We start from the raw sequence: 14,641 nt of genomic DNA on the forward strand, positions 1-14,641 counted from the left end.
AGTCCACCGTTTATCTCCCACTTCATTTCTCTTTCCCTAGTAGATTTAACTCCGATTTTTGATCCACTGCTCATGCAGTTTCTTCGAGAAATCTTATTAAAAACGAACTGACATTCAAAAAGTTCTGAAGCACAAAAAGCTGAAAAAAAGGACTGTGAATGCTGGAAATCAGAACCAAAAAAAAAAGCACAAATTGATGGGAAAACTCAGGAGGTCTGTCAGTATCTGTTGTTCTGAAGAAGGGTCACTGGACCCGAAACGTTAACTCTGATTTCTCTCCACAGATGCTGCCAGACCTGCTGAGTTTCTCCATCAATTTCTGTTTTAAGTTCAGAAACACCTTTTTCCTTTGGCTATGTTGCACTCAGAACTTTTTTTGGCGACTGTGCTTTAAACTGAAGCGGGCACTGGAAAAGGTTTGATTGACTGGGTATGCCCTACTGCAGCAAATTCTAGACTGTTTATGCAGTTCTTACTCATATTTAGTAAGAGGTCAGGGAAAGGCAGTCAAAGTGAAATCCTACTGGGTTGATCTGATGCCTTGCTTTCCTGTATACTGTATACCCGGCTTCATGACCTCACCTGTTTAATGGCTAAGAACAGTAACATTGCAGGCAAACCATGAAGCATGCTTCTATACTGAAATTGCAAAACAATGTTTGGGAATTCCAAAAATTTGACCCTGTGACAATGAAGGAACATTGATCTATGACCTAGCCAAAATCGTGTGAGACATAGAGGAGGAGCTTGGAGGTAACCCTGTGCTATTCCTGTTCTCCTAAATGGTGGTTGCCAAAGGTCTGTGAGGTGCTGTTGAAATCTTGGCATGTGGCTGCAGTACATTACTGCATAACTGATAGACACACAATATCAGGTACAATGGCCATATAAGTCAATCTCTTATTGTCTTGTCAAGCAAATTAGTTAAAACTTTTTTTTTTAAAACCCTTTTGGTTGAAACCGGGATTAAATCTTGCTTTGTCTTTGCAAAACAGGTTGTTCAAATTCTGGGTGACAAGTTTCCTTTCACACTTGTTTCCAAAAAGATTGACTGTAAGTAGTTGACATTCTAATTTGCTCTCATCTTAAGACCTGATGAACTAGAAAATTAGATTCAAGTTAATTATTAATTCCTCTCCAGTGCCAGAATATCAGGGTGATCCTGATGAAATCTCTATCAAGAAATGTCAGGAAGCAGCCAGGCAAGTAAGTGTCAGTTACCAAACTTGTATTATCTGGCCTAGATATGTTAGTAAATGGTCATGTAATTGTCCAAATAAACTGTACTATAGCCTCTATCAGTTTGTTACTTGAATATTACTAAATTGATGTTTTAAATATGAAATACGTCATTTATGTAGCAGCTTACACAACCTCACCATATCCCAACATGTTTTCCAGCCAATTAGTACTTTTAGTTTATACACCTAACTTGCCAATGATTATATGTAGTGAACAGCATATGCAAGTTCAGTAGTCTTTAGGATATTCAATAGCTTTCGTGATCTGTGTCGTGCCATCTGTTAGTCAGATGGGGAAGGTGCTCTAAGATCCATCTAGTGGAAGTGTTATGAAGTTGATAGTGTGTACTTTGAGGGTGAATGTTGTTCTGCACTGACTGCTTATGAGCACCTGTCGTATGACTAGCTAGCAGTCGGAGTGTACTGGAAAATTGTAAATATGTAACATTTGGCTGTGAAATGGATACCCGAGTTGTTGCTGTTTTGACAATGATTCAAATTTAACCAATCAGTTTAAATTATGCCTCAGGATACTAAAACCCAATCGAGTTTGAATTTATTGTTTTGCCAACCTTGAGCCAATGACACGATCCAATGTTGGGGGTATAAAAAAAGGCAGGCATTTTGAAAGTCAGACAGAGTAACTGCCATCAGGAAAGACCCAAGACATTGAAACACACTCTATCAAAGGTATCTTTTATATGAAATATATTCATAGTGAAAGAACAAAGATGACCCAGGGAGATCTTCAGCTGAAAGAAAAACACCAAAGATGATAGCCTCTGTGTGGTTTTGAAATTAAGTTGATGTAATTTGAATAAGTGTTATATTGGAGTAATATATTGTTGTAGAGTTGTAGGCAGATAATAAATAATTAAGAGAAAGGGGAGGCTTTGAGTTGTGACTAGTTGTTGTTTAATGTTCACTTTTAGAGTTAAAGAATAAGTTGATATTATTTTCTTTAAATAGTGGAATTTGGGAGTTCTCTGTCACTCATATTTTAACACATTACGAGGTGAGGGTGAGCTTTTCCGGGTGTTTGGTTTAATTAGCAGAAGGGCTCATCGCCGTATTGTAACAGAAGTAACCAGTCACTCTGCACCCATGTGAACATTTACTGGAGATTCACATTTGTTTGCTATTAGTCAAAACCTTCAAAGTGTTTTTATTCAAATTGGATGTCTTCCTTCAGATACCTAGCCTGGAAATTTGTTTATTGGAACAAACTGGCTGATTTTCTGAGAGAACCTAATTCTTTTTAACTGAAAAATGTGTTGCTGGAAAAGCGCAGCAGGTCAGGCAGCATCCAAGGAGCAGGAGAATCGACGTTTCGGGCATAAGCCCTTCTTCAGGAATGGCTTATGCCCGAAACGTCGATTCTCCTGTTCCTTGGATGCTGCCTGACCTGCTGCGCTTTTCCAGCAACACATTTTTCAGCTCTGATCTCCAGCATCTGCAGTCCTAACTTTCTCCTAATTCTTTTTAACTCAGTTATATACCATGGTGGGAAGAAATAAGCTAAAGGCTATAACACTGGCAGAAACAATCACTATCAGCTCAGGTTGTGATCCATATTGTGCTTGTGAGCTCATTGCAATTCCTCATGTCACTTTGCAATTGACTAGTGATCCATTTGTGTGTAATTTGGGAATTCTTGTGAAATTGCATTTGCTTTTGATACATTTCACACCAATGACTACTAATTAAATGTTGTCCCTAAAATGTTTTTGCCTTCTTTATTGATGTCAGTTACTGATTCTAGGATGCTGTATCAGGGGCAAGAGCAGCCCTCCGGTGCCTCACTCTAGAAGGTGAAAATCTGTGGGCTATTCAACCGTGGGCTGCATCACAGTCAATTCCCAAATCGTCCACATGCAATGTTTTTCCAACAGGAGTAGCTTATACGAAGTTGAGAACTTGGCTGAAATCACTTAACAAATGGATGTTCTGATCATGCCAACTTGAGCATTAGTGCCCATAATGGGCGTTGCTCATGAGGACTTGATTGGCTACAGAAGTGGAAAAAAAAGTCATGATGATTTTGGTAGTGGGCAGTTGCTCAGTTGTGCAAAATAACACTGCTGGGAACGAGAACAGAACCTGAACGTTGGGTTTGTTCACTTGGCCTATGAGCACTGTCCATGATACATTATTTCTTGATATTTAACATGCAAGATGTGGGGCAAACTGCTATTGATCTCCAAATTGAACAGTCAACATTCTGCTGTGGATTGTAACAGTAAATTTGACAACAATAAATTTGGAATGTAGTGACATTGAACAACTTTATTTCTTTTAGATCCAGGGTCCAGTTATAGTAGAAGACACCTGTTTATGTTTCAATGCTCTTGGTGGCCTTCCAGGTCCATATATGTAAGTAGAATAATACTGTATCAGCAGTCACGGCTTTTCGCTTATTTTCTTTCTGGAACAACATTTATCAGTTTTTGCATTTGTTGTGTTATATTTATTAATAAGTCAAAATCACAGAGATCCCAGATTTGATTACTAATTGCTGCTAAGACAATTAGTCTGAACTGGAGATTAGAACCAAGAGTGTGGTGCTGGAAAAGCACAGCCAGTCAGGCAGCATCCGAGGAGCAGGGAAATCAACGAAGGGCTTTTGCCTGAAACGTTGATTTCCCTACTCCTCAGATGCTGCCTGACCAGCTGTGCTTTTCCAGCACCACACTCTTGGTTCTAATCTCCAGTACTCACTTTCACCTGAACTGGGGAAATGAGAGAGTAGTTGTTACAGTTAGTTTTAATTCTTCCTTGGCTAAGTCACCTATTGTTCCAGTTCAGTATATGTTGGTTTTTCCGGGGAGGCATGTAACCCAGAAAAAGTGGTTCTTGGTGAGCACAGCATTGGCCTTGATATGACAACCTCCATAACTGATCAGTTTAGCAATAGTTGCATGTGAAGATGGAGCTGATACAACTCTATTCTGGAATCAGTCATTGCTTTTAGGGAGGAAAGGTCCCTGTACTAAGTTACATCATTAACTTCAATCTAGACAGTTTTGAATAGCATCTTTCATGATCTCTGGTTCCCTGAAGTACGATGCAAACAAGGAAAGTATTTTAAAAGTGTAGAGATTGTTGTAACATCAGGTAACAGTGTCCAATTTTCGCACTGCAGAATGCAACCTATACAGCAATATGGTGATTTCTTCAGCAATGTAGGTTGAAGGCTGAATGTTGTCCAAGACACCAAAGAATTTAGTTACTCTTTGAATGCTGTCATGAAGTCTTTTGAGTTAACCTGAGGTAACACATAGGGCCCTGATTTCCTATCCTGTTTATAAGGCAACCCCTCCGACAGAGCAGCCCTCCATCTATGGCTGTGGAGATTTTATGCTCAGGTCCCTGAAGTGAGGCTTGAACTGGCAAATGTGTGACTTTGGAGGATTTATTTTTTTCTTTAAGAACATGCTGAGCCTTTCATGCCTCTGTTGTAGTCCACATGTGTGACAGTGCCACGTGGTCTGAATTGGAAAGAGTGGGAAGCCTTGTACACAGGTGAATCACACAGACAGTGACTGAACCTCAGACTTCTGCCTGGAAACTGAGATTTGCTTGCACCAGAGGGGGCTAAGCCCACCCTTATTCATTTGGTGGCAGCAAGCTGGAAACCGACTTGCCAGAAACATTTTACTATCTGCAGTTTTTGTTTGTTCTCCTGGGCTTTCAATGAATGTACAATAATAAATTCACAAGAATATTGCTTGGACTAGAAGGTTTGAGTTAGAAGGGGAAGCTGGAACTTTTTTCCCCTAGAGTGTCAGAGGCTGAGGAGTCACCTTTTGAGAGGCTTATAAAATCATGAGGGGCACGGATAGGGTGAGTAACTAGGTCTTTTCGCCAGGGTAGGGGAGTCCAGAACTAGAGGGGAAAGATTTTCAGGAGACTGAGGGGTGGGGCAATTTTTCACACACAGGGATGCGTTTAGGGAACGAGCTGCCAGAGGAAGTGGTGGAGGCAGAATCAATTACGCCATTCAAAAGACATTTTGGACAGGTACATGAATAGGAAGAGTTTAGAGGTATATGGGCCAAATGTAGGTAAATGGGACTAGTTCAGTTTAGGAAACCTGGTCAGCATGGACAAGTTGGACCATGCTGCATTACTTATGGCTCTATAAATATCAAGATTCATTTGGGCAGGGGTATGAAAAAATAAATTGCATTGTCTACCCCACCCTGCTTGCTTTATTAAACAGTCAATTGACTTCAACTTCAATCATCAGAATAGGTACAATGCAGTATCATTCATAATGCCAGAGTTGTCTCGGGATGGTTGAGTGCAAACAGGGCACCAGAAGCTCTTGGTTGGTGATGCTACTTACTGAATGTGCACGCTACTGTACTTCGCCACCAGGTGGCAGAAAATGCACATTTCCCAACATAACCTTACCATAGCCTCATTTAACAGGAAATGATTAGATTCCCTACAGTGTGGAAACAGGCCCTTTGGCCCAAGAAGTCCAAACCGACGCTCCGAAGAGTAACCCACTCAGACCCATTTCCCTCCAACTGATGCACCTAACACAATGGGCAATTTAACATGGCCAATTCACCTGACCTGCACATCTTTGTGACTGTGGGAGCAAACCGCAGTGAGCACCTGGAGGAAATCCACACAGACACAGGGAAAATGTGCAAATCTGAGAGAATTTACAGCCAACCATACCAAAAGGACAGATTATTTTGGGAGGGAAGGGGAATGCTCTGCTGCAGTGTATTTGGAAATGTGTCATGAGTAGAATAAATTATTTTTCTTGCCCTGATCTGAACGTTCTCCTAACGTTAGATGGAGGGAGAAGAGAAAAGAGTTCTCAATAAAAGTAGAACATCTATCTTTCGTAAGACCTTTAATGATAGACGCTAAAAGTAGTTAACTGGTGTTCACACGGTCCTGAAGAGACTGTTGTAACATAAATAGTAATAAAGATGACACTGTTGCATACCATGTTTGAGCTGCTTGAGTAACCAAGAAGAATGAGTTCACTCAAGAGGGTTGCGATAACAATGTTATGTATGAGGTTATCTCTATTTAAATGTGCTTTGGAGGAAGTGTCTCAAAAAACCTAATTAGTATTGAACATGCTTGGCAAGGAACTGGCCCATGCAAAGTCAGGCTCTGGACTGGATTTATCAATTTATTGGTCTTCAGGACAGCCTGCCATCTCTGAACTTTGGAAGAATTGGAATCCCATTCCAGTGTTGGCTAGCTAGCTTTGTGTGGATATTCAGCCAGCGCAAGGTCAGGCTTGTCCATGGTGTGTAGAAGACTGAGGATTGATTTGACTGAAGTGTTTAAGATGCTTAAACAAAAAAAGGTTGGCTAGCAATGAGGGAGAGATGTCCTCTGATAGGTGAACGGAGGGAATACATTTTAAAATTAGGGTTGGGCCACTCACGACAGAAACCATGAAGCACTCCTCATTGAGTGCAGAAGAATTTTATAGCTCTGTCCTCCAAAAGGCAGCAGATGCTGGGTCAGTTGAAGCTATTAAGATTAAGTCTATAAATATACATGGTGGTAAGATGGGTAAATGAAATGAAGATACAAACAATTGTGAATGGAATTACATTCTGATTAAATGGAAAGCAATCTTGAGGGCTAGTTAGTCAACTCTTATTTGCATTTTTCTCCTTATTCATTTGGGGGATCTGGACATTGCTGTATAGTCAGCATTGATTGTCCATCACTAATTGCCCAGAAAGAATTGACGACATTACTATGATTCTGATGTCCTAAAGGACTTTAGCGAAATGGATGGTTTTGCATTTGTTTTTATAAACAACAATCCCAGTGGTCACCAGTAGATTAGCTTTTTGTTTGAGTTTTTTTTTAATTTCACTATCTGCCACAGTGAGATTTGAACCCATGTTCACAGAATGTTAGCCTGGAATTCTGGGTGACTAATGTCGAAAAGTGTGGCGCTGGAAAAGCACAGCATGTCAGGCAGCATCTGAGGAGCAGGAGAGTCGACGGTTCAGGCATAAGCCCTTCAGCATTCTGGATGACAGGTCCAGTGCATTACGAATATGCCATTGCCTCATGTGGATTAATAGTTGAAACGGGAGCACAGTTTCAACGTTCAAAAGACATTTGGATAAGTACATGAATGGGAAAGGTTTGGAAAGGGTTTATTGACCAGGAGCAGGCAGTTTAATTTGGGATTATGTTCGGCATGGACTGAAGAGTCTGTTTTTGAGCTGTATGACTCAGTGAAAAATGGCTCCTCGGCAAAATACTGAAGAGTGGCTGATATTGTTGAAACTGAGAAAAAGTGAGGTGAGATAATTGTAAAAAATGTCTCTACTTAATTGCCACAAAGTACAAATGAGCCAGTTGGTGCAGCTGCTAGGAGGTTTGGTCCAGTGTCATCCTGCCTTGGAACTATCCAGTTATGCCGTGTGGAACAGCTCCAGGTTCCTACTGGGCTTCCAGAGCAATGTTCTTGGAGCTTGCCTGTGCATCAAGGCACTGCTGAAGGTTTTCACAATGCCTCAGAAAGCAATGCAGCTCATGAGATCCAACATTCGAGTTTTCCAAGTTCCGTACACATCCTTGCTGCTTTTACTGTCAATTTGCAATAAAAAATATTCAAACGGTCCAAGCACAGTACCGCCAGGAGCCAGCACAGTGAGAAATACTGCTGTGTACTTGTTTCAGCACTGACTTTGGACCCCTCTCTTTGTACTGGTTTTAAAACGTCCCAGGGAATTGGTTTGCAAAGATTAACGTTACTTGATCCTTTCGTTGTATGTGACTAAGACCTACCTTTTTGGGAGATGTGAGCCCTTCGAAATTTGCAAAGTGGTTTCTGGGGATTGCATTCGCAGCCTTGTTGAGCTGTTGGCAACTGAATTTTAGAGTCAGCTAGTGTGCGGGACCGAACGGATGGTGGTAGAGCCAGTAAACTCAGTTTCACCCTCTTGTGGCCATGTTGAACAACAAAATTTCATCTTTAGATTAGATTACTTAGTGTGGAAACAGGCCCTTCAGCCCATCAAGTCCACACCGACCCACCGAAGCGCAACCCACCCATACCCCTACATCTACCCCTTACCTAACACTACGGGCAATTTAGCATGGCCAATTCACCTGATCTGCACATCTTTGGACTGTGGGAGGAAACCGGAGCACCCGGAGGAAACCCACGCAGACACGGGGAGAATGTGCAAACTCCATACAGAGTCGCCTGAGGCGGGAATTGAACCCAGGTCTCTGGCGCTGTGAGGCAGCAGTGCTAACCACTGTGCCACCGTGCCGCCAATTCTCTTAGTGAAAAGAAAAGAGAACCCTGTTAGGATTAAAAGGAGTCCCTTCTCAACACTTGGTGATTTGAGGAGGAAGTTTACCAGAGTCAGTGCTGCAGCTCCCTAGATAATGTAGGCATTGAGGTGAATTGCAGAGGCGCATTTAAGAGGAAGCTAGCTAAATAAAGGAAGGAAAAGGGAATAGATTAGTATATTTTGTGTGACATGAGGTAAAGAGGAGGAGTCATATGTGATTCCTTTGTGGCAGTTGGACTGATTTAGCCTGCTGTAGAATTCTTTTGTGAAATCTTTTCAATAAAGTTATCCCTTTGTGGTTGTCAGGATGATAGTAATATTGGCAACGCTACACTTATTGGCAAACTTTAGTTGCCCTGAAGAGCTGGTCTCTGAGCTGCCTTGAAGCACTCTGAGTTCTGTAATAGTCCTTCCATGATGGTATTGAGCAGAGACTTCGAGGAGGAAGTTTACCGGAGAGAATTCTGCAGCTCACCAGAATGTATAGGCATTAAGGTGAATTGCATCAATGCACTTAAGTAGGAGCTAGCTAAGCAAAGGAAAGAGCAAGGAATAGATGGATAGTTTTATAGTGACATGCACTAAGGTGGAAGTCTAGTTCGACCCAATCCTTGTTGGTGGAGATCACAGATTGAGAAAAGTGTTGGTACGGTGTATCCTGTACATTATATGTGTCGCAGTCACTGCTGCAAAGGAGGAGTAGTACAGGACAGGAACAGGCCCTTTGGCCCACCACATAGGATGCTGGGTCCAATGTCTGGCATGTGGCAAAGCAAGTGCTGTCTTGCATGGTGTCAGCTTTTCTTGGAGGCTGCTGGACTTGCACCAACCCTTTGAGATACTTTATCACACTCCTGGCTTCAGCCTTGTAGACAGATTGTAGAGATCTTGTACTTTATGCCATAACTGATGAGAGCAAGTGTTCCAAATGCCTCTTAATTATCCCATTCATATGCTCTGCTAATTTCAGGGATTGGGAATAGTTACCCCAAGATTCCTCTGTTCCTCCAAGCTACCCAGTGTCCTGCCATTTGTTGCATACTCTCTGATTTTGTTTCTTCTTCCAAAGTGCATCACCTCACACTGATCAGGTTTAAATACCATCTTTCACTTGTCTGCTCATCTGACCAACCCATCTATATCTTCTGGTAACCTACAGCCATCTTCTTTGCTATTGAACACTCCACCAATCTTGGTGTCGTTTGCAAATTGCTTAACACCTCTCACCACATAATTTTTCATCTATCATTTTTATTTATAACAAGCAATGAGACCCAGTGCTGATCTTTGTGGTACACCATTGGATACCAGCCTCCAGTCACCTGGACAGCCTTCTGCCATTACATTGTGTCGTATTACTAAGCCAGTTTCTGATCCATCTCGCCAAGTTTCCCAGAATTCCATGTGCTATAACCTTCTCAATCAGTCTTCCATCTGGTGTGAAGGGGATTAACTGCCAGTATTGGTTATTCCTTTTTAGGTGTGATTTTGTTCTGGAAGCTTCACCGATTTCAGCAAAGTGTAAAGGGACAGGAGTGTCATAGTCACCAGAGTTTTCAGTTGGTCACATGAATTTTCAAAGAACCTCCCTGTTTACCAAAATGAGGGAGCCTCTTGCTGTAAAAAGTGTGCAACTCCAGATGGAAGGCATTTGTTCACCCAGTTTAACTATAACTCCCTGTAGTTCAGGCATTCTGTGGATAAGTCCATCCCTAAGTAAAAGCACAGGACAGCGGAGCTAATCTGTGTTCTTCAACAGGGCAGCAGATGTGGTCCCACAACTTGGGACAATTTCTGATTCTTTTATCCAAAGCTACTTAAATTAGCTTAATTTTGATGCGTGCCTGAAACATTTCAGATGCTGGGAGGTTTGAGTCAGATGACTATGAAGCTTTTGATGAGAATCAAGATGGCAAAACACAAAACATCCTTAAGAGGTGGTGACTCTCAATGGTGGTTCCTCTCCAAACCGTCTTATCTAAACTGATACAAATGCAGAGTGTGCTGGAGAAACTCAGCAGGTCTGACAGCATCGGTAGAGAGGAAAGCAGAGTTAATGGTTTGAGTCTCGTGACTCTGTCAAAACTGACTCAGTATTTTTACTCTACAGACGATGGCAGATTTGCTCAGGTTCTCCAACACTCTGTGGTCTTTGTTTCAGATAGCCAGCATTCACAACATTTTTGTTTTTGTCTCATCTAAACTAAAACCTGGAATGAACAGCTTGCCTTGAGGAAAGCCTAGATGCTAGGCCTGTATCCTCTGGAGTTTAGAGTCAGAGGTGACTTAATTGAAACATATACGATCCTGAGTGGACTTGACTGGATGTTCAAAAGACGTTTTCTCTGGTGGGAGAATGTGGAACTAGGAGATCATTGTTTAAAAATACGGGGTAGCGCATTTAAGACAGAGATGAGGAACCTTTTTTTTCCAGAGAGGGCGTGTCATTGGGATTCCCTTCCTCAAAAGGCAGTCGATGCAGAATCTTTAAATATTTTTATAGCAAAGTTAGATCGATTCTTGATTACAAAGGGGATGAAAGATTATTGGGGTTTTGCAAAGTAATGGAGTTGAGGATAAAATGAGATTGTATTGAATGGTGGAGCAGTTTGAAGGGACGATTGGCCTACTCCTGTTCCTTGTTTGCTTTGTTCAGATTGAATCAACTTGGAAGTCAAACTTTACAGGAGGAAGGAAAGCCGTAGGCAGACTTGTTGTCTTGCAGCACATCTATTTCCAACCAATGCCTGTAGTGTCAGCCTCCTAAATAAATATAATGCAGGGTGAATCTATACAGTCTCTCTTACTTCAAAAAGATATCCTCTACACTGATTTATTTTTATTGACCATTTTACAATGTGAGTAGTATCTGGTGTATATTCTAAAAGCTGAATAAATGACACCCAGAGCCTTAAAGTGGTTTTATGTACCGTGCCTGGTGCCTCTAGCTCCTTCCAATGGTGTTGGAAGTGTTAAGGCTGGTCTTTATTCTAATTTTCCATAGTTCAAATTTATGGCTAGCAGCGAAGAACTATTCCAAACATCCTATGAAGTATCTGGATCACTGTACGGATTGAGCACCCGGGGAGTACGACTTGGGTTTATACTTTGTTTGTGTTCGTTTTCAAAAAAAAGAGAGGTCTATAAAGTGCCATCTGTAGTTCACGTTTTTAAAATCAGGATTTCATTTCTCTTGCTGTTTTCCCTTGCAGCTGTGCACTGATGGAAATAAGTTGACCCAGCCCAGAATAAACTTCTCACCGTGTTTCCAAAATAAACAGGGTGTTCGCACGTGGAAAGTGGGCCGGAGGCTCAGAGTTTATGACTGACAGCAGTAAAGTACTTTTCCACACCAAGCCACCACCCTCGTCAAACCTGTCAATCTGTCAACACTGACTGAGACTCTGAGCTTTGTTGGCTGGACCTCAGTCACACATAGGCAGAAGTGGGTACTGCAGATGCTGGAGATTAGAGTCAAGCATAGAGTGGTGCTGGAAAAGCACAGCAGGTCAGGCAGCATCCGAGGGGCAGGAACGTCTACGTTTCGGGCAAAACGGATCATCAAAATCACATGCCGCAAGACCTTTCATTGGGCGATCCTGTATTTGTTGTATTGGAAGTGAGAATTTTTTTTTTCCTATTTCAATGGAAATTCTTAAACCCTTTCAATTTTTAAGTTGGGTTTCTCACACATGCCGTGTGATTTTCATGGGTCAGTGTGTCGGCCATGGTTCAGCAGGTCCCGCCCCTTCGGCGTAACACTGTATTGCATTGTCACGTGTGACCTACTTCCCATGAAATGTTTAACCAAGGCCCTGTCTGCCTTCTCTGATATAAAAGTCGCTACCTGAAGGGGAGCCTTCTCCCAGTGTAGTGGCCACTGTTTCTCCCATTCTTGACATCTTTTAAAAAGCAGACCATCTAGTCATTGTCCTGTCGCTGTTTGAGGGACCTTATTCTGCCTGTACCCAGTCTAGTTTGCAGAATCTCTCAGCATTTGGTAGCCCAGCACGCCTTGTGATTGTACAAATCTGCTACAGAAATGTCAAAATGGAGTAAAACCAGGGAGATTGTCCAGCATCGATCTGGTCCACAATGAATTATTATTTGCAGCTTGGATTCTAAAGTGGAAGACCAATGTACAGCTTTGAATTTCATTTGAATTTCCATGTTGTGTGTTAATTCTGGGAGCATCTTAATTTTAGTTCCATTTTTTTTAAAGTTATGTGAATGGTCGTGATATGTTTAGAATTCTTTTTTCCCTGCATTTTAATATGCTAAACCCTTGAGTTGAACAGTGCATGGGGGGAGGGAAAAGGTGGAAGAAGAAACTAACTGATTTTTTTTTCACAAAAATGTTGGAGAAACTCGGCGGGTCTGGCAGCATTTGTGGAGGGAGAAACTGAGTTCATGTTTCAAGTCTAGTGACTCTTCTTTAGAATTCACTGAAACATAACTGATCTTTGCCTGGGTTGTATGGGATCCATTATGACAGAAAAATAGAAACTTCCAGAACAACCGGGCAATTGGAAAGCTTCACTCGGAGAAGTGGTCCTTGACAGCAGAAGTATCATTAATAACTAGCTCCCGAAGGAAGGAAAAATAAGTAAGTAGTGTCTGGAAGAAAGCTGTGGAAACAGAAAGCTGTGGAAGAAGTGAGTTTAAGGAGCCCATGTTAAATGAGTGAGCTGTGTTAACAGTTTTGTGTCAGTGTCTCTGAAAGAGACACCTAACTAACTAGTGTCAAATGAGTGCAGAAATTTGCCGAAATGAAAACTGGTTCTTGTGCTAACTGGTCAAGGAGCTTGAAAGTGGAAACAAGGTGACCCTTCACTGAAGTTTGAGTGTCTGGAAGGCTGTTGTTAAACGTAAGACTTCTCATCCTAAGCGGTTACCATTGACTAGAAACTGAACTGGACTCACCATTTAAATACAGTGGCTACAAGAGCAGGTCAGAGGCTAGGAATACTGCAGTGAGTAACTCACCATCTAATTCCCCAAAGCCTGCGCGACATCCACAAGGTACAAGTTTAGGGTATGATAGAATACTCCTCACTTGCCTGGCTGGGTGCAGCTTTAACAACACTCTTAAGCTTGACATCATCCAGGACAAAGCAGAACACTCGATTTGCACTGCATCCACAAACCTTAATTCCCCCTATCATTGATGCTCAGCAGCGTACCATCTTCAAGGTGCACTTTGGAAATTCACCAAAGCTCCTTAGACAGCATGCTACAACCCAGAGATGCTACTGCCTTGAAAGACAAGGAATGCAGATGCATGGGAATATCACTAACTGCAGGTTACCTTCAATCCACTCACCATCATTAAGTTGGAAACGTATTATTATTCCCTCAGTCCAGTATTAATATCAATGGGATCATTACGCACTGGAAATGAGAATTAAACTCCTCTATGCTGCAAGTCTTAGTCAAAATTTGGGCTTGGCTGATAATTAGTAAGTAACATTTATGTCATACAAGTGCCAGGTCTCTAAAAAAAGCAAATCCAGCATCTCCCTTGGCATCCAATGACATTAAAATCAATCAACATATCAATATCCTAAGGGTTACCATTGATCAGAAACTGAACTACACTGGTACACAAACACAGTAGCTACAAGAGCAGAGCAAAGGTTAGGAGTCCTGTGGCAAGTAACTCACCTCTTCTCTTTTCAAAACCTGTCTACGATCTACAAGACACCAGTGAAGAGTGTTTAGGACAACTCTCCACTTGCCTGGATGAGTGCAGCGGCAACAGCACTCAAGGTTTGTCATCATCCAAGGCAAAGCAGCCCATTTGACCCATCCCAATTACCACCTTCAGTATTCACTCCCATCTCCACTGGCTCACAGTCCCAGCAGTGTACTGTCTACGAGATCCACTGCTACAACTCACCAATTCTCATTTGGCATTACTGTCCAAACCAATTATTTCTCCCACCCGGAAGGACAACAGATGCTTGGGAGCACTGCCGCCTGCAAGTTCCCCTCCATTCTGAATTGGGAATACTTGAGTTCTTATATCCCATAGAGTTGTTTAAAAGCACAGTCGGTGTACCTTCACCCCAAAGACTGCGGTGGTTCAAGAAG

At 41.9% G+C, this 14,641-nt stretch overlaps 1 protein-coding gene across 1 annotated transcript in view; it reads left to right on the top strand.

Moving 5' to 3' along the window:
• The window catches only part of itpa (inosine triphosphatase (nucleoside triphosphate pyrophosphatase)), a 32,762-nt gene that overhangs the window by 722 nt on the left and 17,399 nt on the right, over positions 1-14,641 (top strand). Inside the window, exons 2-4 of the mRNA XM_072573553.1 lie at positions 996-1,053; positions 1,142-1,206; positions 3,541-3,614. Coding sequence (XP_072429654.1) covers positions 996-1,053; positions 1,142-1,206; positions 3,541-3,614 — 197 coding nt within the window. The remainder of the gene's footprint in view (positions 1-995; positions 1,054-1,141; positions 1,207-3,540; positions 3,615-14,641) is intronic.

This window comes from Chiloscyllium punctatum, chromosome 7 (assembly GCF_047496795.1).
Source record: "Chiloscyllium punctatum isolate Juve2018m chromosome 7, sChiPun1.3, whole genome shotgun sequence".
Classification (NCBI taxonomy): domain Eukaryota; kingdom Metazoa; phylum Chordata; class Chondrichthyes; order Orectolobiformes; family Hemiscylliidae; genus Chiloscyllium; species Chiloscyllium punctatum.